Source organism: Delphinapterus leucas, chromosome 11 (genome assembly GCF_059928025.1).
Source record: "Delphinapterus leucas isolate spDelLeu-1000000601 "Yukka" chromosome 11, BTC_Dleu_Yukka2, whole genome shotgun sequence".
Lineage (NCBI taxonomy): Eukaryota > Metazoa > Chordata > Mammalia > Artiodactyla > Monodontidae > Delphinapterus > Delphinapterus leucas.
The window spans coordinates 20,346,640-20,372,441 of NC_143139.1; the positions used below are offsets into that span (position 1 = coordinate 20,346,640).

The window sequence follows — 25,802 nt, forward strand, 5'->3', positions numbered from 1 at the left end:
TATGAATGATAGTTATTTTTAGAAAAACATTTAGGCTACAAATGTTATTTACTTTTTGTTTAACTTTTTATTTTATCTTGGAGTATAGCCGATTAACAATGTTGTGATAGTTTCAGGTGCACAGCAGAGGGACTCAGCCATATGTATGCATGTATCCGTTCTCCCCCAAACTCCCCTCCCATTCAGGCTGCCAAATAACATAAAAATGTTATTTATTTCAAAACAACCAGAAAGCTCACATTACAAAGTATAAGGCATTAAGGACAACATATTAACTGTAATTTTCAGGCCAGTCTAGTAACGCTACTTTGGAATATGCCAGTAAAATGCAAAACTTTGGGGAAAAAATTTCTTCTATCAGTACTTAATCCAAGTAAGTAAGTTAACCTAAAACCCTTTACTAAGTGCAAGAAAATAAATTTATTCCAGCTAAATTGTTTTGATCTTTGAATTCCATTTCTCTCCCCTTATCCTCTAGACTAGGTAGGATGTTGGGCAAATTTCACCTGATGGCATGGTCCATCAGCTGTGACAGAAACCTGATGACCCTCAAGCCAAAAATATTTATTATCTGGCCCATTCAAAAAGCTTGCCAATCCTTCTTGACTGTTTAGATAAGAAATCTGGGGCTTCCCTGGTGGCGCAGTGGTTGAGAGTCTGCCTGCCGATGCAGGGGACATGGATTCATGCCCCGGTCTGGGAAGATCCCACATGCCGCGGAGCGGCTGGGCCCGTGAGCCATGGCCACTGAGCCTTCGCGTCCGGAGCCTGTGCTCTGCAATGGGAGAGGCCACAACAGTGAGAGGCCCGAGTACCGCAAAAAAAAAAAAAAAAAAAAAAAAGAACTCTGGCTAGAGTATTTGCAGTTAAATCTTCAGCCCTAGCACAGTGCCCGGCACAGACAGCAGTAAAGTTCTCTTAAATGCTGAAAATAACTTTGGTTGATTTCAGATGCACTCCGTAATGAATGACAGACTCATTCACAGAAGATGGCCGGGATTTAAAGTGAGTGAAATTCTAACAAACTTTTTATTACATGAATGGTTTCACAGTATTCTTCCACAAGGAAGTACCTGTGCTTTTGCTTTAGTTAGCTTTTTTGAAAAAGTGGCTGGGGGGATCCTGGGCTAAGAAAAATCTAGAACTATATCAATATAGTAAGACAAACTTAATGCAAAAATTTACCTATTAACACTATTAATAAAAGTTTCTTAATAACGGGAGAGCCGTAAGATACAAAACAAAAGCAGAAAGATGAAAGTAGGTGAAAATGTAGCAGAGAAAGTGAGTAGAAGGGGTGAGTTTTTTATCCCTGAATTCTGGATACATCTGAAACATTGCAAAGGCAACAGACCTTAGCTTTTTTTCTTTTTTCCCAGTGACAAAACCAGTAATTTGCATGGTTCTTCAAAAGTAAGATAGGGAGGGAGGAAGGGGAGGGGGGAAAAAAAAAAAAGTAAGATAGGGCTTCCCTGGTGGCACAGTGGTTGAGAGCCCGCCTGCCGATGCAGGGGACACAGGTTCGTGCCCGGGTCCGGGAAGATCCCACAAGCCGCGGAGCAGCTGGGCGCGTGAGCCACGGAAGCTGGGCCTGCGCGTCCGGAGCCTGTGCTCTGCAACAGGAGAGGCCAAAACAGTGAGAGGCCCGCGTACCGCAAAAAAAAAAAAAAAAAAAAAAAAAAAAGACTAAAAAAAATCTCAACCTCCCATCTGCTATTTCTTCCTTTTTTTTTTTTTTTTGGCCATACCCCACAGCTTGCGGGATCTTGGTTCCCCAACCAGGGTTCAAACCCGGGCCCCGGGAATGAAAGTGTGGAGTCCTAACCACTGGACCACCAGGGAATTCCTCCACCTGCTATTTCTAACATTAGCTAAACAGTTCTATCATTACCAAAGACATACAGATGGCCAACAAATACATGAAATGATGCTCAACATCACTAACCATTAGAGAAATGCAAATCAAAGCCACAATGATGCAAATCAAAACCACAAAAATGCAAGTCAAAACTACAATGAGGTATCTATCACCTCACACCAGTCAGAATGGCCATCATCAGAAAATCTAGAAACAATGAATGCTGGAGAGGGTGTGGAGAAAAGGGAACCCTCTTGCACTGTAGGTGGGAATGTAAATTGATACAGCCACTATGGAGAACAGTATGGAGGTTCCTTAAAAAACTAAAAATAGAACTACCATATGACCCAGCAATCCCACTACTGGGCACATACCCTGAGAAAACCATAATTCAAAAAAAGTCATGTACCAAAATGTTCATTGCAGCTCTATTTACAATAGCCAGGACATGGAAGCAACCTAAGTGTCCATCAGCAGATGAATGGATAAAGATGTGGCACATATATACAATGGAATATTACTCAGCCATAAAAAGAAACGAAACTGAGTTATTTGTAGTGAGGTGGATGGACCTAGAGTCTGTCAGAGAGTGAAGCAAGTCAGAAAGAGAAAAACAAATACCGTATGCTAATGCACATATATGGAATTTTAAAAAGTGGTACTGATGAACCTAGTGGCAGGGCAGGAATAAAGACGCAGTTATAGAGAACGGGCTTGAGGGCATAGGGGGTGGGGAAGGGGAAGCTGGGATGAAGTGAAAGAGTAGCATTGACATATATACACTACCAAACGTAAAATGGATGGCTAGTGGGAAGCAGCTGCATAGCACAAGGAGATCAGCTAGATGCTTTGTGACAACCTAGAGGGGTGGGATAGGGAGGGTGGAAGGGAGACGAAAAAGGGAGGGGATATGGGGATATATGTATACACATAGCTGATTCACTTTGTTGTACAGCAGAAACTAACACAAGATTGTAAAGTATTTATACTCCAATAAAGATGTGAAAAAAACAAACAAACAATTCTATCATTAGCTAATCAACAAGAAGCAAACCACACTGGGTCCATCTACCTTTCAGGATTTCTAGGCTTTCCAGTAACCATACCTGCCATGAAACCAATAGGCAATGGAATATATACAACTTTATTCCAACAACAATCTGCATAGAAGATTTCAAAAACAAGACTATGGCTTTGCCTCATATCAAACTGTAGGGTGATTCTTTTTATTTTTTCCTTCCTTCACTCTTCTTCCTTCCTCACCTGCTTTATTATTCTTAGTATTTTGCCTTTTTATTCACTCAGTGAACACTGCACCAGCACAGTGGCTCAGGTAGTGCACTAAACAAGCACAGCAGATACCAAGATGCAAGGGCTCAGCCTTCCTTCTCAGGCGCACTTGCTGCCGGCCAAAGACAGGTGGTAGCCTCTGTGAACAAGTGTTATTCATTCATTCTGTTACGAAGGTTGTCACCCCAGAATCATATCCCTTCCCCTCCCTTGAATAGAAACCAATAGAAACTCAGTCTAAGTTTCAGGACGAAGCTGAAAGAAAAAAACAAGAATTGGTTAGAACCAAGTAGGCCCAAGATGGAGGAAGATGTGACTTCCACTAGACCCTGGGCCCCATTATACGCTCATTGTAATAAGTTAGCTAAATGCCACCCTCACCAGCACCGTGACAGTTCACGATTGCCATGACAACAACCGGAAAAGCATGAAAAGCACGTACAAGGACTGAAAAGGAGAGCTGCATCAGTTCTGGGTTCAAATCACACCCCTGTTCTCATATAACTCATGAATATTCCTCCCACTCTTTGCAATTCCTTTCCTTTTACCTTGACCCTCCTGACCCGCCCAACTGGGGTTGAGAAGTTGATTAATGAACTAGGTTCCCACTTCTCCATTCTTTAACCACTGAATGAAGCTTGTGCTGTTCCAATCTCAGCGTTGGTTTTGTTATTGGCTGCACAATCTGACTGGAAAAAGAACCTCCCTGGGGGAAAAACTGGGGTCTTGGCCCAGGCTAGGACCCCGGCAAGGTCTGGTTGATCAATTCAGTAACATATTAACCTAACAGTTTTTGAGCTACTATGTACCTGTATTGCTATAGGCACAAAGAAACTCAGGGGAGTCCTCTTAGCGAGAGGGAAAAACAGTATAAAGAAATAAATGGATAAATAGATGTCAGGAGGTGATTAGTGCTATGAAGAAGAAAATGAAAGCAGCTTGAAAGGACAGAGTGGGAAAGAGAAGCATTATTTTAGATAGAAGCGTTAGGGAAGGCCTCCCTGATGAGGTGACATTTGAGCAGAAACTTGAATGAAGAGGGTAGGTCATTTAGATATCTAGGGGCAAAGTCTTTCAGGCAGAGGGAGCAAGTGCAAAGGCTCTGAGGTGGGAACACACTTGGCATGTACAGGAAACAGCAGAGAGCCAGTATGGTGGGGATGCAGGAAAGGGAGGGGCTGACAGAACCAGTTACTCCATTGTATACTGACCGACATTCCAATTCTCCCTGAGCCCTGGCTCTGTGTAACCAAGATTGTATGCCATCTTCTTTCTTTCCCAGGAACCAGTACCATAGACACTGCTGGCAGTTAAGGTAAACCCAGTTTCTCTCTCCATTCCAGGTAATTTGAAGGATAATACTAGAGCCAGGCTACCATGCTTTAATTTCTTGCTGTTTTTACTAAGTATGGAAGAGCAAAGTTGGAGGAAGGAGGAGAGTTTAAATGGTGGAAAAATAAGAGAATGTGGGTAATGTTGAGCCTTTTCCTTGAGCCTCTACACTTCCCCTCTTGGCATCTGTGTTCTCAACCCTGGCCAAACACTGGATTCAACCATGGAGGTTTTTAAAAAACATTAAACTGGACCCCATTCCAGAATCGCAGAAGGATGGAGCAGGGGGGTGCTTGTTTATGTTTACCCAAGTGGATTCCAACTGTGCAGTCAGTGCTGAGAGCCACACCACACCATCTCCCCTGAAGATTTCATCAGCTTGAACAGCAATGGTTCCCGGCATTGGCTGCTGAGTTGACTTACCTGGGAGGATTTTTTTTTTTAAGAAAAATATCAATGCCCATGCCCTACCTAAGCTCAGTGCAAAAGAAACTCAGGAGTGGGGCTCCACATCAGTTTTGGTTTCAAGCTCTCCAGGAGATGCCAATGCACAAGAAAGGCTGAGAACCAGTGACAGAGATTCAAATCTCACAGATTTGTAAATACTTACCAAAAGCCACTTACTCTCTTGCAATCATATGAACTTGGTAATCTCAAACTGAATATGTCTAAAATGGAACACATAATATTTCCTTCAAAACAGGGTCTCTATCTCTGATATTCATATTACTTTCTACTTCTTGACTTTTTTTTTTTTTTTTTTTTTGCGGTACGCGGGCCGCCCACTGTCGTGGCCTCTCCTGTTGCGGAGCACAGGCTCCGGACGCGCAGGCTCAGCGGCCACGGCTCACGGGCCCAGCCGCTCCGCGGCATGTGGGATCTTCCCGGACCGGGGCACAAACCCGCGTCCCCTGCATCGGCAGGCGGACTCTCAACCACTGCGCCACCAGGGAAGCCCAGACTTCTTAATCCTTAATTTATTCAAAAAATTATACTGAAAGAAGAAAAATGAAAAGTAAAAATCTCCATCTTTTACCTGGCAACTACATATCCACTTCCCAGAGATGACCTCTGCTAGCACGTTCATTGTGTACTTTTCCTCTATTTTCTTTGCATGTTCATTACTTTTTTTTTTTTTTTTTTTTTTGCTGTACACGGGCCTCTCACTGTTGTGGCCTCTCCCGTTGCGGAGCACAGGCTCCGGACACGCAGGCTCAGCAGCCATGGCTCACGGGCCCAGCCGCTCCACGGCATGTGGGATCCTCCTGGACCGGGGCACAAACCCGTGTCCCCTGCATCGGCAGGCGGACTCTCAACCACTGCGCCACCAGGGAAGCCCTGTTCATTACTTTTGAGCTTATCATTCTCACAGCATTCTCCCAACCCTGCCTCCCATATCGATCACTGAATTAAGACACTTGTACTTTCAAGTATCACATGTTTAATCATTACCTTCAAAAGTCCATGAACAGCTAAATGGCTACAGACTCGAGTCCAAATATTTTAACCCCAAAATCAAGGATCCCAAGCAAGGCACTAACTTCCTTTTACAATTCTACCTCTCACTAACGTTATGCATAAACCTTTTATCATTTACCAATCAATGCGTTCAGCTGCAAGTAAATAAAAACCAAACAGGAGCTGGTTTTCTCATAACAAGTCTGGAGGAGCCAGGCCTGCCAGCACCCGTTAATGTCAAGGCTCTGTGATTTTCTTGGCCGTCTCCTCTGGGTCAAAAGAAGGCTGCTACAGCTGTAGCTGTAGCTTCAGTGTTAATGATCTAATAAAAGTCCAAAGAAAGGGGAGGAAAAGGACAATACCAGACAAATCTGTTCCCTTTGACCGCAAAAGCAAAAATTTCCCAGAAATTCCCTATGCCTTATTGGTTAGAAATCTGTCATAGTGATCTCTCTAGCTGCAAAGGAGGCTGGGAAGGCAGGTTTGTCATCCAGGGCCGGCTGGAGAACTGTGAACAAAATCAGAGTTCTGTTAACAAGGAACGTGTCTGGGGCTGTATTTGCGGTACACATTAGCCTAGTGCCTGAACACTTATATATTCTTGTCTAACATGGGAAGAGATAGAAGGACTAAAACTTGGCTACAGATGTCTTCCCACCCTCACCTGTTTTTCTCCATTATTTCTTCCACTTGTAAAGCAGAACATCAGGTGCCTCCAGTTTATCCAAACTCCCTCCTTTCTTCCTCCAGCAGTAAATGTGGAAACTAGTACCCTCACCCAGCCCAGCAGTCTGGGGTATCCTCAGCTTTCCGACTGCCTAACACTTGCCTTACCTACTGCTCATGCAAACCCTCCAGATAGACAGCCCACTCTCCAAAATGCTTGGTTTCCTCTATAAAATCCTTCAGATTGACTTGAACAATTAGGAAATGGGAGTCACTTCTCTTTATCATTTTAGCCTCTCATTTAGCACAGTATCATGTCCGATTAATTCTGTTCTAAACTTCACTAAACCTGGATTTATCTTCACGGTTTTGGATATCTCAACATAACCGACTGTGTAAAAACAAAACTGAAAACAAAAACTCGTACTACTATAATTCATAAAAGATGTTGTTGTTATTCCAAACCCTTAGACAGCCAACTTGAAGAATGATCAAGGCCTAGTACGTATTTTTTATTTTTCTGAATCCTCTCTTTAAAATACCTCTAAGACCACCCATAGTGGGTAGGACCCTCTTGCCCTGAGATCAGGTTAGTTAATGGCAAAGCCTTTTTTATGTTTTTATGCTCAACTTAGTGCTCTTTCCGATGCTCCAATGGTCTCTGATGACTTCAAAGTCAGGATACCATATACTTGTGGAAGAATCTGGAAGGCCACAAAGACTGGATTGTGAAATGGCAAGAAATATTGACAAAAACAGGGCATACTAAAAACCACAATTTCTTGACTCAAAATGTGTGGTTGGGGAACCATTTGGTCTGAGATGGGGAAGACACAGCAAGCTATTGCAACTGGATTGAGAGCACCCGAGGGCTGTATCAGCCGGCATTCAGGCAACATGGCATCAGTACTTCTCTGAATTGGCACTTAAAACTTTCAAAGGCTATCTCTGCATTACAACTCTATCAGATGTTGCATAACTTTGTTCTAAAACAAGTGCGTATGTCTTGCTCTATTTGGAAAACCATGGGTGCTACGTTCATTATCATTTACAGACACTTTCTAAAAATCTAATAAGGAGGTACGAATAGGAGTAAATTAGGGCTTTTGGAGCGGCACATTCTGTGGAAGCAGGGGGGATGGGAAGAAACAGACAGTTGACCTTGAAACAAGGAACAACCCTGGAGTCCACAGAAAGATTCTGTAGGATTTCCCAGTAATAAGGCATCTCATTACTGGACTCTTGGATAACGGTTTCCTCACGTTAAAATGACTATCAAAATGGGGGAAGAGATGCAATGTGAAAACTACCCATGAGACCCAAAAGGCAATTTAAAAGTTATAAATGGAGTTGATCAAAAGGGAGATAGAATACGTCCAAAGCCAACACGATCCTGTAAAAGCCACCATTTTTCTCCCCCAAATTATCAATTTCATTTTTCGTTTACCTCATCACATTTGCACAGTGAATACAACCACCATTACCACTCATGTTTTGATATGCAAATACATGAGTATAGACTATCAATACACCCCTCCTTACCTGAAATCTAAATTAACAAAGAGAAGATTACTTACATGATGAATTAACTCTTCATTTTGCAAACAATTCTTCTATGTATAAAAGTATAAAGGCCTTTGGGGAAATTTTTAATTTATCTATAACCTTTGAGGAATTTACTATATAAGATGACCCTCAGAGATTATGAAGTAGAATTCCTCTTTATCTCATTCTTTCAAGGACCCACATCTCAACATCTAAGTCCCTCAGATGTATTAGGAGCTTAGTCTTCATAGGCTAGCAGAGTAGATTGACTGTTGGGTTACAGAGGACATTAAAGGACAAGGAGCAAATTCACAAACTTATTACTATATCCTATTATATTTTGGTTTTTAAAAAGTCCTGAGAGCAGAGACCTTATATTAAATTTATCTTTGGATTTCCAATGCCTAGCACAGTCCCTGGCACATAGTAAGAGCAGGGTATGAGTGAAATTGATGAGTCAAGTTTCACTCCCTCTCTGAACCCTGCCAGGATGTGAGATCATTAGGACACTCTGTGCTATGGATGACAATTGACAGTGACTGAAACAGGCAGCAGAAGAGCAGAAGGAGACAAAAAAAAAAGCAAAAGTCTCTGTGGTGTGGGGGGTTGGGAGTAGGTGGAGATAATGAATTATAGAGAAAATGATAATCCACCTTACATTTATGATTTTATGATTTTTAAAGTACTTTACAAGATTCGTTCTCTTTTGCTCCTCACTATTCCTCTGTGATGTATGAGATTATTTAATATATAAATTCCATAATTTAGAGAGAAAAGAAGGAAATACAGCCATTTTTCCTCTTTTACTGTAAAATGTTAGCTGCTGCTTAAAGACGAAATACATGAGTTTAACTTTTTCCACAAATAGGGTGAAGGGTTAAAAGTATTATATAATCATGTAAACCTCTAGGTGAAATTCAGGAACTGGTTACTTTCCAAGAAAACTTTTATAATTCATGAAATAAAATAAGCAATTAACTGCCAGGTAATTTTAGACACATCTGTACTGCACTGCTCTCCACTTTTCCCCCGGAAGAGTGGAATTTAAAATGCATGGCAGCTTATCTAAATTACTGTATAAACCCGTACAGTGAAAACTGCCCCAATCTCAACAAGAAATGGCTGTATTCAATTGAATTGCTGTTTCTCTTAGCCTCTGGCAAATAACTTACCTTAAAAGTCTCCACCACCTCTTTTGATCCTCCTTCTCCGGTACATTCCGCGGAGCATCCATTATTGCAGTCCTTAAAAGAAGAATTAAATCCATTAAGTAAAACTAGGTGGGTAACTGGGGTCTGGGGTAATCAATATCACTCACCATCACACCCTTTGCTCCGCTCCGGTCCGGTCCCCAAGCAAACAGGAAAAGGAGAATCAAACACCCAGGCACGAGCCCCAAAGGAGAGCGTCCTGCGAGGGCTGCCCTTCTCTTTCTGCCCTGCCGGAGGTCGCGGCTGTTTTTGTCCTCCACAGCCGGCTTCGGGCAGACTGGTTAAATTCCAGGTTCGCCCTACAGAGCCAGGGTTCACCAGCAAAGAACAAGAAGGTAATTGTCTCCCCCTTTTATCCGAGAAAATAGTCTAGACTAGGGCTTTAAGCCATTTATAGAAAAAACCTCCTGGGCGCGCTCAGCCTCGTGGTCTTGTCGATCACGGGCGCACAATAGCAAGCCTAGAGAAAGGATGGGGACCAGAGTGAACCATTTTCTCTACGGGCAGGGTCCTCCGATACAGGCGCAAGGACACTAAACCCCACACGTGAAAGACAAAACCGCATGGAATTAGGGGGTAAATTTTAAACATACTTAAGGACACAATGGAAACAGGTCGAACTGGAAACGGTGAAGATCTTAAAAAAAAAAAAAAGCCTAATCTGGTACATCACTAGGGGAAAGAGGAAGAAAGGGAATCCAAGGAGGCAGAAGGCTGCGGTCAAAATATTTTGGGGTGGCGAAGGCACGCAGGATGCGGCTGTCAGTTCTGGCAGCCCAGAAATTCCGCTTCCCCCCACCAACCCCTCCTCCACCAAAGCGGCTTCCATGGCGACCCTCACGCTCCCCGTGGCTGTCCGCGCCGCGCTCCGGAGCGGGTCCCCGGCGGGACTTTAGACCTGTCTGGCGGGGGCTTCTCCGAGGAATTCGCAGGCTGGGACTCGAGATTTCGGGCAGGGCTGGGGAAAGAGGAGACTCCCGGATGGAGACAGCACGGTGGTGCAAGGCGAAGCAGGATGGTGCGGGAAACAGCGGCAGCGCGCCCGGCCGGGCCCGTGGGCTTCCGGGACCCGGGGTCCAATCCGCCCCACCCCTACGCCCGCGAACGCCCGGGGTCGGGGTACCTGGCGGGCGAGGGCTGCGGCGGCGGGGGGAGGGCTGGCCATGGGGCGGCTCCGGGAGCGCGCGGCTGCGGAGAGTTGCGGCGGCACGCAGCGCCCGGCTGGACGCGAAAGCGGGCGGCGCGGCCAAGCTCCAGCGCACAGACCGCGCGGAGCCGGCCGCCAACACCCGGAACCCCAGGCCGGGGCCAGGCGCAGGGAACAGCGCAGCGCCTCCAGCATCCCTGGGGGAGAAACCTTCAACTGTCTGGTCACTGTGGTCCTTCGGTCGGGAAACCCCAAGCCGTAGTCCCAGCCCCCAGGGCACGAGAGTGCAGGAGCGCCTTTCTGGCAGCAAGCACTCAGCAAGCATCCTTATTTACCAAACAACGCCTGGGTGGGCCTGGAAACGCCCCTCCGCCCAGGGGAAGGCAACCTCGGGGAAATTAATTTACATCAGGGCAGATCTTCCTTCGACCAGCCCACAAGAGGCAGTTTCTGCTTCCCTCCCCCTTCCTGCCCCGAGAGTTTGCAGCCGGGACTGGCAGTGGTGTCTGGGTTCTTGTCTGCCACCAGCCTCCACGCGCAAACTGAAGGAGAAGAACGTGAATCCGGGTTTTAGATTTCTTTCCGCCACCTACCCAAGTCGGATTTGTAACTTGGGGTGTTACGGGGCTACTAGGTTCACATCCCCTAAGAGATGTTTCTCCCCAAACACCTTGATGCCACTTAGTCCCACCTACCCACCCAACCCATTTATCGCTTTCAGGCAAAGTAGACCACGCGTTCCCAACCAAGCAGCTTTGACAATTTTTTGAGGTAGGCCTATGATGGCAACATTTAGAAAGAGGGAAAAGGAAGACTGTAATGGCTGTTGTCTGCTGTGTGCTCCTGAAGCAATGTCAACCTAAATTATGAGCCTTTCTGGGCTTTTAAATTAATAGGAAGTGGTGACTTGTGCTGATTTGACCTTCGGAAGGGGAGAGAGCAGTTTATTTTGGGTAAAAGTGGTTAAATCCAGTCTGCTTTTAGAATTGATTTCATACAGCCCTAAAGACAATACAGCTCTAATCTTATTGCTCAGAAAACTGCATTCACTTCTCCCTTCCTCTCTCCCCTTAATACTAGGCATAGAAAAGCCTCTTATGCTGGGGTGGAGCCCTGACAGGTCACATGTCACTAAAAGCCAGTCTTTTTTATTTATTTATTTATTTTTATTTTTATATTTTTCACACCTTTATTGGACAGAGTCCTTTTTAAAGAAATGTAAAATTGAATTGAACAAGTAAAGAAGATATACAGATTAAGTATACTCTAGGGCTGCCAGTTTTTGACTCCTGCCCCAAGCCTAAAAGTAAGAAACCCTTAGTTGAAGAGCTACAGACAACTTATTTGCGTTCAAAATGTTGGTTTAAATGTCTACACTGGGACATGCCTGGTGGTACAGTAGTTAAGAATCGGACATGGGTTTCATCCCTGGTCCGGGAAGATCCCACATGCCACAGAGCAACTAAGCCCGTGCACCACAACTACTGAGCCTGCGCTCTAGAGCCCGCGAGCCACAACTACTGAAGCCTGTGTGCCTAGGGCCCGTGCTCCGCAGCAAGAGAAGCCACCGCAGTGAGAAGCCCGTGCACCACAACGAGGAGTAGCCCCCCGGCCGCCACAACTAGAGAAAAGCCTGCGCGCAGCAACGAAGACCCAACGCAGCCCTGAATAAATAAATAATTTTTTAAAAGTCTACACTGTACTGTTCATTCAAAGCCTATTGCTGCTTTAAAGGTAGATCCTATACAACTCCAATGTTCTTGCCACTTTAAATGTGACCTGTAAATCCTCCCTTTTCAGCCAAGAAAGCACGTGTGATACAAGAATGGTGTTATTAAAGATTTACTACAGGGCCACCCTGACCTTTCCTCCCCTCCAGAGCCAAACTCTGAGAAAGTGCCATCTGTATTAACTGCTTCTATTTCCTTCCCTTTCAAGTGACTATAATTTGACTTCTGTCCAATTATTCCACCTACACAAGGTTCCTAGTAGCTTTCATTTTGCTCAACCCAGTGGTTTTCCTTCATGTGCATTTTCACGGCAGCATCTAGATGCTGATGACTTCTTAATACATATTTTTTCAGCCCACCTCTCCCCTGAGCAGTAATGTGCTTACAGTCAAAAATCTGTCTAAAATATTCATAAGTATGTAACATTTGTGCAGGCAGTGGGCTAAGTGTTGGAGATGCAATGTGAGCACACCTCCAACCTATTACCATGCATTGCCTCCAGCCAAATAGAAAAATGTTACTCGTGTTAAAAAAGTGTTAACTAATCCCACAAATGTGAAATTGCAAATGTAGCCAGTGCTGCCTGTGCTTTAAGAGCCTCTAATGATGGAATGATGGAATGTAACTGACTCAGAAAGGTCTGGAAAGGCTTTCCAGCAAGAAATCCTTGAGCAAAGATCTGGAGGATAAACAAATTTACTATAGGAAGAAAGGATGAAGAATGTCTGGGATGAAAGTGAGTTCCAGGCAGAAAGGACATCTTTGAGAAGGGAAGGAATGTGGTACTTATAAAAGAGAGAGAGCCAGGGCTGGAGGAGAGACATGTGGAGGGGGCTCCATCAAAGGTGAGCCTGGGAGGGGAGGCAGAGAGCCAACCAGCTAGTGCCTTAGAGAGAGAGTTAAAGGTTACGTTTTCCCAAAAGGTAAAAGTATGACTGTCATTTAGATATAAAATGAACTTGTAGAGTTTATCTAACTCATTTAATGAAGTTACCAGGCACAGGTTAAAACTGGTTCAAAGAACAGACACATTACTGGGTTAGTGAATTGTTAAAGGAAGTTGCTAATGGACATGAAACTGGCTTCTTCCAAGTGGAGGAGAGATGTTAGTTGAACCCTGACCTTCAGAATTGATTTGCATGTCTACTGACAAGAATTATTTTGCATTTCTATCAGTTAGCTGAACAATAACTCAAAAAACAACAAAACAATGTAAAACCACAATGAAAGGGCCCCAGGAATCCTCAGAAGGAGAAAAAACGTTCAAAAGATTAGGATCTGGTAGGGAATGGGGGTGGGAGTTGACAGGCTTGAAGTGCCCTCTGGCTGCAGCTTGGAGATTAGAGGAGGGCCTGGGTGGAGTGGGCTATAAGGAAGCTATTAACAGAGCCCACATGTGAGATGATCCTATTAAAAAGCTGGACTTGGCAGGTGGTAGGTGATGCCGATGGGGAGAAGCAGTCAGATTTCAGCAATCTTTAGATAGATTGGATATGAGAAGAAACAAGGGAGGGCAAGGGGCCTTAGGAGGGCTCCCTGGATTCTGGCTTGCTTCTCTCGTTGTGATATTCACCAAGAAAAATGGAACACTGAAAGATGAGGTGGTTTTGTTTTGCTTTTTTTTTTTTGGCTGCGTTGGGTCTTTGTTGCTGCATGTGGGCTTTTCTCTGGTTGTGGTGAGCGGGGGCTACTCTTCGTTGTGGTGCGTAGGCTTCTCATTGTGGTGGCTTCTCTTTGTTGCAGAGGACGGGCTCTAGGCGCATGGGCTTCAGTAGTTGTGGCTCGTGGGCTCTAGAGCGCGGGCTTCAGTAGTTGTGGCTCACGGGCTCTAGAGAGCAGACTCAGTAGTTGTGGTGCACGGGCTTAGTTGCTCCGCGGCATGTGGATTCTTCCCGGACCAGGGCTCGAACCCATGTCTCCTACATTGGCAGGCCGATTCTTAACCACTGCGCCACCAGGGAAGCCCAGATGATGTGGTTTGAGAGGGTGAGCAGGAATCTGGTTTGGGGCCTATTGAGTTTTGAGGTGCCTCTGAGACTGGCTGTTAGAGATACAAGGCTGCTAGAGAGATTGAGCCTGTCTGAAGCTCAAATGAGAAGTCTGGATTAGAAGTAAACATTTGATAAGTCACTGGTGGTGATCACTGAAGCTATGGGTGTGAATGAGAATGTCATATCTCTGCCTTGGTTTTCTCATCTGTAAAATGGGACAATAGCAAACACTTCATGTTTGCCGATTGAGATAGATTATCATAACATATGTAACATATGTAAATTATTTAAAGCCTTCCCTAGTAAATCTTAATACCTTGTAGGTAATGATAATTTATCCCAGTTGGCAAACATTTTCTTAAAGGGCCAGATAGTAAATATTCCAGGCTTCAAGGGTCATGTGGTCCCTGCTGCGACTACTCAAAACCTGTCACTGTATCACAGAAGCAGCCATAGACAACACATAAAAGAGCAAGCATGTCTGTGCTCCCATAAAACTGTATTTACAAAAACAGTACAGAGTGGATTTGGCTTGTAGGTTACTGACCCCTACTCTATGAAGTCTCCCCAGCCAGAAATATAAGTGTCATCCTTCAGACACAACCAAGTGATCACCACCGTCTACATTCTAGCTCCAAATAGCATGACAATCACCATTTTTCCAGCCATATTACCGCCATCCTAGAACAAAATAGCTTCCAAGTAACCAGGCTTGCTTCCCATTAAGCCATTCTTAGCGTGTCAATCAGAGAAATTGTCTCAAAATGCAAATCTGAACATATCTCTTGTTGGCTGAAAAATCTTCAGGCTTTACATCATCCTTATGACAGAATATTTTAGCAAGCTCCCCCACCTGTCCCTGGCTCTCTGGCTCACCTTTTGCTATTCTTCCTCTCTCCAGCCACCCGTGTAACTTAGTTCAGCCCTTCTTTTTGACATCAGGCCTTCTCACAGCTGGCTGTCTGCCTGCAACACCCCCCTGCTACTGCCCACTGCCTCTCTCATCCTTCCTTTCTCAGATTATTTGACAGCACTTCTTTGGGGAGACATTTCTAAGCCCTGTCTAGGCTACATGGGTCCCTCTGCTATTTATTTCTATAGAATTCTTTCCACTACAAAATAACTGTCATACTTTATTCTAATTATTGGATTAATTTTGCTCTAATTTTGATGATGGGAAATTGTGTCCATTTTGTTCACCTAGGAATCCCCCCTCACCCAATGCCAGGCACACAACTGAGACTTAACTATCTGTTGAATTGCAACTCTAATTTTTTTAAAGTATGTATTTAACATATTTTGGAATTTTAACTGCCAAAGTTTACAAATATAGTAGACTAAAAACGTCCTCAGGGGCCACTCTACCGGTAGATCTAGGCTCCTTTCTCCATGAACTGCTCTCTCTAAATCTTTCTCCTTCCTTTTCCTCTGTTCTCATCCTTCTACTATTCCACCTCTTCCCTTAACCACCCATCATATGGGCTTTCAACGTATTGTGACTGTTAAGGGATTCGATCAATGCTTTCCAGCAGAACTTCCTGCAATGATGAGAATGTTCTGTCTCTGCACCAAGCCGAGTAGCTATTGAGAGGTTGAAATGTGGTTAGTGTGCTTAAGGAACTAAATTTTTAATTTTGCTTAATTTTCATTCATTTTCATTTAAATAGCCATATGTGGCTCTGGCCTTAGTGCAGTTTGGGGGCATTGTTATAAGTTTCACCATAGCTGAGAGCTGGTGTCCTGGCTCTGTCACTTATCAGCTCTATGATCTTTGGCACATGACTAACCTCTTTTGAGTCTCACATTTTAAATTAGAGTAAGTGACAAGGCAATGATGAGATTCAACATGAAGATACTGTATAAGGCACTCAGCAGTCTTAGTTAGCATCTCATAATTGCTCAATAAATGTCAGCTGTTATTTTTCTGTTTCTTTAAATGAAAAACCATGATTGCTTTTCACTAATGTGTAGCCCTTAGGTTAGGTATATTAATAATCAGAACTATATCATATGAGGAGAAATCTTAAAAATCTACATCTAGCACTTCAAGTGTTTCTTGTTTTTAATGTAAAGTTTGTTAAAAAAAAAAAGAGGCTCAGTTTGGCTCATAAAGCAAACTGCACACCTATTATTTGCATGCCTTCTGCTTGGCATTGGGAGGACACAGATGGATGAGAAACAGCTCCTTCCTGCCCTGAGAACACCCCATCGTTGGAAAGGTTGACTTGACCTTTCCATGTCAATAATAATTTTTTTCTATGACCATAAATCTTGACAAAAGAATTCTGAGTTGGCCTTTTTTATGCCATGCCTCCTTTACCCAAGTAAAATTAGCAGTTCTTTGTATATACAACTAACCCCTCAAACAACACAGGTTTGAGCTGCACAGGTCCACTCATACACAGATTGGATTTTTTTCAATAGTAAATACCACAGTACTACCCGATCCCCCGTTGGTTGAATCCTCGGATGAGATCTTCGGATAAGAGGGCCAACTCTAAGTTATGTGCAGATTTTCAACTGCATGGAAGGTCCCTGCCCCTAACCCCCGTGTTAAGGGTCAACTGTAGTTACTGTGTCAGTTTCCTCAGGCTGTTGTAACAAAGTACCATTAACTGGGTGACTTAAAACCACAGAAACTTACTGTCTTAAGAGGGGTGGGCAGGGCCATGCCTCCTTTGGTACCTGTAGGGGAGAATCCTTCCTTGTCTCTTCCAGCTTCTGGTAACCTTAGTTGTTCCTTGGCTTGCAGCTCTAGCCTTCACCCTCTGATGGGAGATCACAGGTGTCTCCTTTCCTGTGTCTCTATTTCTCTTCTCATAAGGACACCAGTCATATTGAATTAAAGGCCCAGCCTAATTCAATTTGACCTCATTTAAACTTGATTACATCTGCAAAGACCCTACTTCCAAGTAAGATCACATCCACAGGTTACTGGGGTTTTAGGACTTCAATATATCTTTTTGAAGGGACACAATTCAACCCATAACAGTTAACTCACTTTAAATTTAATGATCATGCCATCTTTAGTGTCCTGTTTCCCACTTTGAATAATAACTTTTACCAGTAAAATAAATTGATTTAAAAAACATACGACTTTCACACAACTTTTCATCAGGACTTTATGATTTCATGGGAACAGATCTTTAATAACATTTACTTATAGGGCGGGGGCAGGGGGCAGGCAAAAAAAGAAAAATTTACTTATAGTCTACAAAAGATCAATCACAAAAGCGTGGCTCTAGATTTTTCCCTTCCCTCTCTTGGCCTGTTCAGTAAGTCCCCAAGTCACACTGAGACTCTGCCTGCATTTCTCTTCTCCACCTGCTTCTCTCCTTCATCGCTGCTCCTCTCTTTCGGCCACAGTCCCCCAGGTGGTCCCTCCACCCACTCCATTCTTGATCTCCCATCTCCTCTCCTCCCTCCTACATCCTCCATGCTGTCCTCAGAGTGCTTGCTCTGAAAAGCTTTTTCTAAACTAGTCACTCCCCAGTTCAAAACCATAATGATATCTGCTACTGGTCCAGCCAGTTATGATGTCCTGGGCACTTTTGTAACCAAGCAGGACCCTATGGGGCCTTCCCAGGACAGACCCCTCCCCCATATCTTCTGCTTTAGCTCCTATCCGAAGTACGTAGATAACGGTATCTGATGCACATTTCCGGAGTTGTTTTACAGATGCTAAAAACCACGACCAGGTGGAAGAAAACTACTTGAAGATCATGAGTACGAAGCCCCCAGACCTATTGGTGCCTAAGGGTTGATAATGTGAACCCCTGTGACACCGCCCTGTTACCTCACCATCAACCAGTTAGAGAATTGTGCACCCTGCGACGCCCCTCCCTCACGTGGCCTTTAAAAATGCTTTGCTGAGGGCTTCCCTGGTGGCGCAGTGGTTGAGAGTCTGCCTGCCGATGCAGGGGACACGGGTTCGTGCCCCGGTCCAGGAAGATCCCACATGCCGTGGAGCGGCTGGCCCCATGAGCCATGGCCGCTGAGCCCGCAACGGGAGAGGCCACAACAGTGAGAGGCCCGCATACCGCAAACAAAACAAAACAAAAAAAAGTAAAAATGCTTTGCTGAAAAGCCCATCGGGGAGTTCAGGGATCTTGAGCAGTAGCTGCCCTGGACTCCTTGCTTGGCGCTCTATCATAAACGCTGCACTTTCCTTCACCACAACCTGGCGTCAGTAGATTGGCTTTACAACGCACGGGCCAGTGGACCCAGGTTTGCTTCCGTAACACTTTGGGTACACATTTTCTCACCTAATACTCAAAAGAGCCCCTCCCCAACACACACACCATAACTTCTACTTCCTTGATTTTCAGAGACTCAGAGACATTACTTAAATTTCCCGAGATCAAAGAGCTGTTAGTTAAATCAGTGTGCCCTCAAGACTGTGATCTTACCTACAATTCTGACTTGTTTCAGTGGCTCCAAATTTTACAACTGTAAACCCATCACTAAAAACTGATAGCATGCATGGCAGATTGTATTTTCCAAAGATTGGCCACAACATTTTCTCCCATTGCATCTGCTCTTCTGTGCGACTCCATCATGAAGTGGAGTTTTCCCCTACCCTTTTGAATCCGGGTGGGCCCTGTGACTGTTTTGACCAATAGCATAGAGCAGAAATGTAAAAGCGATGCTGCTCCAATTCTAGGCGTACACTTTAAATGGCCTGGCAGCTTCTGCATCCTTCCTCTTGGAAGGTGCTTGGGACTCCCTCACTTGGAACCCAGCCGCCATGCTGTAAGAAGTGCAAATGAGGGAGAGGCCATGTACAGGCTCACTAGTCAGCAGTCCCAGATGAGCTCCCAGCCAACATTCAGCACCAGCTGCCAGCCGTGTGAGTTGTCATCTTGAGCATCCAGCCCTGCTGAGCGTTCAGCCTAAGTTAAAAGTACTCTGCTAAGACTCACATACTAAGAGAATGAACTTATAGTTACTAGAAGGGAAGGGGGGGAGGGGTAGTTAGGGAGTTTGGGATTGACATGTACGTATTTAAGATGGTTAACCAACAAGGACCTACTGTATAGCACAGGGAACTCTGCTCACTATTATGTAGCAACCAAAATGGGAATGGAATTTGAAAAAGAATAGATACATGTATATGTATAACTGAATCACTTTGCTGTACACCTGAAACTATCACAACATTGTTTTCTTGTTTGTTTTCTGGCCACGCCATGCAGAATGTGGGATCTTAGTTCCCTAACCAGGGATCTAACCCATGCCCCCTGCATTGGAAGCATGGAATCTTAACCACTGGACCGCCAGGGTGGTCCCACACAACATTGTTTATCAACTATACTCCAATATAAAATAAAAAGTTAAAAAAAAGAAAAATCCTACTCTGCTGAGCCCAGATAATCTGTGGACCATGAGAGACAGTAAAACATTGTTTTAAGCCACAGAGCTTTGGGTTAGTTGATTATATAGCAATGTTAACCAAAACAGCTTGCAAGCCTAACATATATAGTCGTTTATGAAAGTAACCTAATACATAAGTCATACACAAAAATAGGAATAAAAAAGATGAGATAAACATGAAATAATTAGCATTTTTAAATATCTTCCTAATTATGGTGGTTTTCGTCTACCATCTTTGGCTACAGGCCAAATATACAGAAGGGCTAAGTAATCATTAATGACAGTAGATAGAATTCCCTTTTAAATAGTCTTCATGATGATACCACAATTTTGTGCTCCACTGCTTGCCAGTTCTGATTAAATCATTGGTATTTCTATCTCGGGATATGGATAATGGAGAAGCTGTAATAAGAATTGGAAAAATAGGGACTTCTTTGGTGGTGCAGTGGTTAAGAATCTGCCTGCCAATGCAGCGGACACAGGTTCGAGCCCTGGTCCGGGAACATCCCACACGCCGTGGAGAAACTAAGCCCATGCGCTGCAACTACTGAGTCTGCTGTCTAGAGCCCATGAGCCACAACTACTGAGCCTGCACTCTAGCACCCACGAGCCACAACTACGGAAGCCCATGAGCCTAGAGCCCATCCTCTGCAACAAAGAGAAGCCTGCGCACCACAAGGAAGAGTAGCCCCCACTCGCAGCAGCTAGAGAAAGCCTGCATGCAGCAATGAAGACCCAATGCAGCTGTAAATAAATAAATAAACAAACAAACAAATAAGTAGAATTGGAAAAATATTAGCTGTTTTGTTTTTGTTATTTCCTTATTTTTATATCACTAATACTTTATATTTTTTAATTTAACTATAGTTGATTTAAAATATTGTTTAGTTTCAGGTATACAGCTTCAGATTCTTTTCCATTATAGGTTATTACAAGATATTCAGTATAGTTCCTGTGCTATATAGTAAATCCTTATTGTTTATCTATTTTATAGGTAGTGGTGTGTATCTGTTAATCCCATACTCCTAATTTATCCCTCCCCTTCCCTTTTGCCCTTTGGTAACCGTAAGTTTGATTTCTATGTCTGTGAGTCTTTTTCTGTTTTGTAAATAAGTTGATTTGTGTTATTTTTTAGATTCCATATACAAGAGATATCATATAATATTTGTCTTTGTCTGAGTTACTAATCTCTAGGTCCATCCGTGTTGATGCAAATGGAAATATTTCATTCTTTTTTATGGGTGAGTAATATCCATTGTGTGTGTGTGTGTGTGTGTGTGTGTGTGTGTGTATCTCCACATCTTCTGTTGATGGGCACTTGGGTTGTTTCTGTGTCTTAGCTATTGTAAATAGTGCTGCTATGAACATTGGGGTGCATGTATCTTTTCAAATTAGATTTTTCATCTCTTCTGGATATACGCCCAGGAGTGAGATTGCTGGATCACATGGTAACTCTATCCTCAGTTTTTTTTTGTTTTTTTTTGTTTTTGTTTTTCTTTTGCAGTACGTGGGCCTCTCACTGTTGTGGCCTCTCCCGTTGAGGAGCGCAGGCTCAGCAGCCATGGCTCACAGGCCCAGCTGCTCCGTGGCATGTGGGATCTTCCCAGACCAGGGCATGAACCCGTGTCCCCTGCATTGGCAGGCGGGCTCTCAACCACTGCGCCACCAGGGAAGCCCCTATTCTCAGATTTTTTTAAGGAAGCTCCATACTGTTCTCCATAGTGGCTGTACCAATTTACATTCCCACCAATAGTGTTGGAGGGTTCCCTTTTCTCCACACTCTCTCCAGAATTTATTATTTGTAGACTCTGATGATATATGCTTTGAATTTTGTTTGTGTTTGTTTTATTCTGTTTGCAGAAATCTGTTAAAGGTAGTTGTCCCTTTTTCAAGGATTATCAATTAACACTGGCTGACTTAATCTACAAAGCCCCTTAACCAGGCTCATATAAACTGTCACAGTCACAACCCCCTCTGCTGAAAGAGGATGCTCAAGGTTGCACAGGAGACCCTTCCCCTGCACTGCCTCGGGACATTCAGTGCTCAAAGTCAGTGACTATGACCCTCCGATGGACTGAGTAGATGGTGCCCATGTCAACCCATGTGAGTTAAATATACGTACAATTTCATTTTTTCCTACATGTTAGAAAAAACATAAATATAATCAATGCTTCTGACACCCCAGCGGTCTCTGTTGCACATCCTGGGGGTACACAACCACCTTGAAACCACTGGGCTCGCAGACAAAGTGCAGACTCCTGAGCTCGGTGGATTCTGCAAATTCTGAAGTTCTTGCTTTCTCTCCCTTCCTGCCCTCCCTCTCGCCCTCACTGGCACTTCTCATTTTCCTTCATACACAGAAGAAATCCTTAGCATGGCAAGTCTCTACACTAGGGTCATCTTGACGTACCCTAAAAAGGAGTACAGAAGGACAGAGAAACAGACACCTGAAGAATCTAGGTAGAAAGATAAGAAATTTCATTTCATGTTTGGAAATAATTATGCTTATAATATTGGATTTTACAGACATAGAACCACATATCAACTTCTGAGAGGGAGAAATGAATCCTAACTAAATGAGGCTTGTTTTTTTAAATCCAGAGTATTAGATCCTGGATTGCTTTAGAGAACATTTTGTTTCCAACCGAAAGCAGCTGCTCTGCTTTTAAGAGTGCTAGTTAATCTACTTTGAGGAAATTAACAGCAGAAAGAAAAGGCCTTGGGCCACGATCAAGGTAGATGTATTAAGTTTTATACATGTTTGTAAAGTATACTATTTACAGTAGAATCCACAACATATTCCCATTAAGATAAACTAATTTTAATAAGTACTTGATAAGTAGGAAAAATGAGGAGTGGTTGATGATTGACATGAGCAAAAGATATACAGCAAAGGAAAGTTAGGTATTTTGGAATACAGTGAACTTTTGGAAATAGTTAATGTAAATGCCTTTCCTGTGAGTGTAATATATGTTCAAGAAAATATAAAATACTAACTAACTTCTCTCAGATATGTCCCTTTGGCTGTAAGATGTGCCATTCCCTATCAGAACGGTAAACAGGACACTTATCACCACCTGCTCTTTGAGATCATTCCAAATATGCAAGAGAAATGCAAACAAACGGGATGAGAGGCCATCAAGCTTTCTCGAGGTGAAAAGGCCAAGGGCACGCCTTGTATATCTGTCATTTCCAGCATGCTTTCTATAAACCTCAAATACTCTCATTTTAACGTGGAAAGATAAGGCACAGAAGGAACAGTGCCGTGTGTCTGTCACCTGGATGAATAACGGCCGCCTTCCTCAATGTTCCTCACCAGGCGAGACGATTCATCAGAGTCAGGGGATGGAAGAGGCAAGGCTTTTCAACAAAAGTTGTTGCTCCTGCTGCCTCGATCTTAAACATAGTCCAAATTCAGGCTATCACAACACACAGCAAAACTTCCTGTTTCTAATGCCGTTCTCCACCCCAGACGAGGAACAGCAATAAGACGAAGGAGTGGAGCCCAGCAGTGGGTTTATCAGGACTTAATTTTAAAGGTTTTATTGACACATCATCTGAACTGTCCATTTCTTTGTGCTCTGGTGGTTTGCTGGGCAATTTGGAGTGAATGAAAGAAAAGCTTTTCTCCTGGAGCGTGGGAGAAGGCTGTTGAGAAAAGGGAGATGGGAAAAGAGAACTGGCAAGATGCTTGCTTGCTCCATGGATGTTTCCCTCCCGGCAGAGCTTGGGAAAGAGTTAAATAAAGGTTAAGAACCTGGGAGATGATTGGCTTCCTAACACTTGTCTGTCCTGTGTACTGTTTTGGAAAGTCTTCCTGTATCCCCAGGGGTGTGAATTCTGCAGGTTGGAGATGCTAGTTTAACCTTACGTTTACTAGAGCAGTTAAGACACTTCTTCGCGGTCTTTAACTGTCCGGGCAGTGGCTTCATCCTCTTCTGGATTCCCAGTGCTTAGTACACAGCCAGGCAACTGTGTGAACCTCAAAAAATATTTTCTGAATAAATTGATTGAATGTATAAATCCACCATGTTTTTGTTTAAATTAAAAAAAGATATAATGGGGGCTTCCCTGGTGGCGCAGTGGTTGAGAGTCCGCCTGCCGATGCAGGGGACACGGGTTCGTGCCCCGGTCCGGGAGGATCCCGCGTGCCGCGGAGCGGCTGGGCCCGTGAGCCATGGCCGCTGAGCCTACGCTCCGCGACGGGAGAGGCCACGGCGGTGAGAGGCCCGCGTACCGCAAATAAATAGATAAAGATATAATGGATGTTAACTAAACTTATTGTGACAATAAAAAAAAAATGGACAGATAAGCTGATTTGTCTTACACACACATACATATAGTGAGAGAAGGAGAAAGAGTAGAAAGCAGATACCTACGTAAACTCAATTGTGTTAGGCATAAAAGAATCAAAGACAGATTTTATAAGTGGCCATCTGTTCAGGCTCCGTGTCATAGATATATTGAACCTTACTTACTAAAACTGCCTTTACCTATTTACAAGATGTTTTGCCTACCTCCCCTAACTTCCACACATTTCTGAATAGAAATGCCCCTCGGAACTTTTTCTGACTCTCACTAAGTCATGCGTTCTGAGTTCATTGCAAGATTTTGTTTCAAGCTCTAGCTCTGTTATCTAGGAGATCTATAACCTTGGGCAAATCTCCTTGTGTCTCTGAACCATACATTAATTTCTGAACCTCAGCTATCTTCCATTCCCTACAGAGGTAAAAAGGAAATATGTAAGTTAGAGCATTTTGCAAACATGAACAGAATATGTTATAGTTGTTTCTTTTTTCTAATATCAGGTTCATCAAGTTTGTAGGGAGACCCTATAACACAGCGGTAAAGTGCACAGACTCTGGAGTGACATTGCTGGATTCAGTGGCTCCGCAAGCTTGGTCTAGTTACTTAACCTTTCTGTGTCTCAATTTTTCCACTTGTGAAATGCTAATAATAGAGTATTCATGAGGACTAAATGAGGTAATTCACATAAAGCCTGTGCTAGCACGTAGTAAGCTCTCACTCCATTAGTTATAATTATTACAGTGAAGATTCATATTGAATCTTCATATCTGAGAAATAGTTGAGAAAATCTGGCGTCTGTGAAACTGAAATTATTTCTAATTTTATAGAGATGAAAGGATCCACAGGACTTTCACCTTGCTACACACAGACTTTGTGGCATGGCTTCCTTGCAACCCTGCTACCTGGCTGAGAAGGGGTGGTTTGACCTTAGATACCCATAAATCCTCCGGGCAAATTGACCACTCCCATGTGGCTAGCACTTCTACTGTAGTACTAAGAGGTCCACTGGATTTTTAGCCTTTCCTCAGATTACTGGAGCAACATACAGAAAAACCAGTTTTCCATTAGGGTTCCTTCAATGTTTGGATTTGGTGCAGTCCTCAAGTGAATTAAAACTCACTTCCTCAAAAAGCCTGGTTAATTCATTTCTCTGCTTTTAAAAATCGGTATGGAAGCTCTTTGTCACTAATGATGACAGCATACATTTTCCCCACTAAAGTAAGCCCAATATATGGCAGTCTCAATTTACCAAACAGATATATCATAGGACAGGGGACCCCAACCCCCAGGCCACGGACCGGTACCAGTCCATGGCCTGTTAGGAACTGGGCTGCACAGCAGGAGGTGAATGGCGGGGGAGCGAGCAAAGCTTCATCTGTATTTACAGCCGCTCCCCATCGCTCGCATTACCGCCTGAGCTCCGCCTCCTGTCAGATCAGCGCCGGCATTAGATTCTCATAGGAGCGCGAACCCTACTGGGAACTGCACATGCGAGGGATCTAGGTTGCGCGCTCCTTATGAGAATCTAATGCCTGATGATCTGAGGGGGAGCTGAGGCAGTGATGCTAGCGCTGGGGAGTGGCTGCAAATACAGGTTACCCTTAGCAGAGAGGTTTGCCTGCGCAGAGACCATAATAAATCAACTGCTTGCAGACTTGTATCAGAACCTTACCAGTGAGTGGCAAGTGAAAGCAAGCTCAGGGCTCCCACTGATTCTGCATTATGGTGAGTTGTATAATTACTTCATTATATATTACAGTGTAATAATAATAGAAATAAAGTGCACAATAAATGTAATGCACTTGAATCATTCCCAAACCATCCCCCCACCCCAGGTCCGTGGAAAAATTGTCTTCCATGAAACCGGTCCCTGGTGCCAAAAAGGTTGGGGAC

The 25,802-nt window shown here is 43.8% G+C and overlaps 1 protein-coding gene across 5 annotated transcripts in view; it reads right to left on the reverse strand.

The window, feature by feature from the left end:
• Positions 1-25,802, reverse strand: part of BCAT1 (branched chain amino acid transaminase 1) — a 226,942-nt gene that overhangs the window by 178,461 nt on the left and 22,679 nt on the right. For 2 of the 5 annotated variants that reach the window (XM_089920387.1, XM_089920386.1), the window contains exon 2: positions 9,322-9,393. In XM_089920387.1, coding sequence (XP_089776513.1) covers positions 9,322-9,393 — 72 coding nt within the window. Of the gene's footprint in view, positions 1-9,321; positions 9,394-9,467; positions 9,765-10,483; positions 11,260-25,802 lie in introns of those variants that run through there. The other 3 variants (XM_089920385.1, XM_089920388.1, XM_089920389.1) reach the window with 3 other exon arrangements.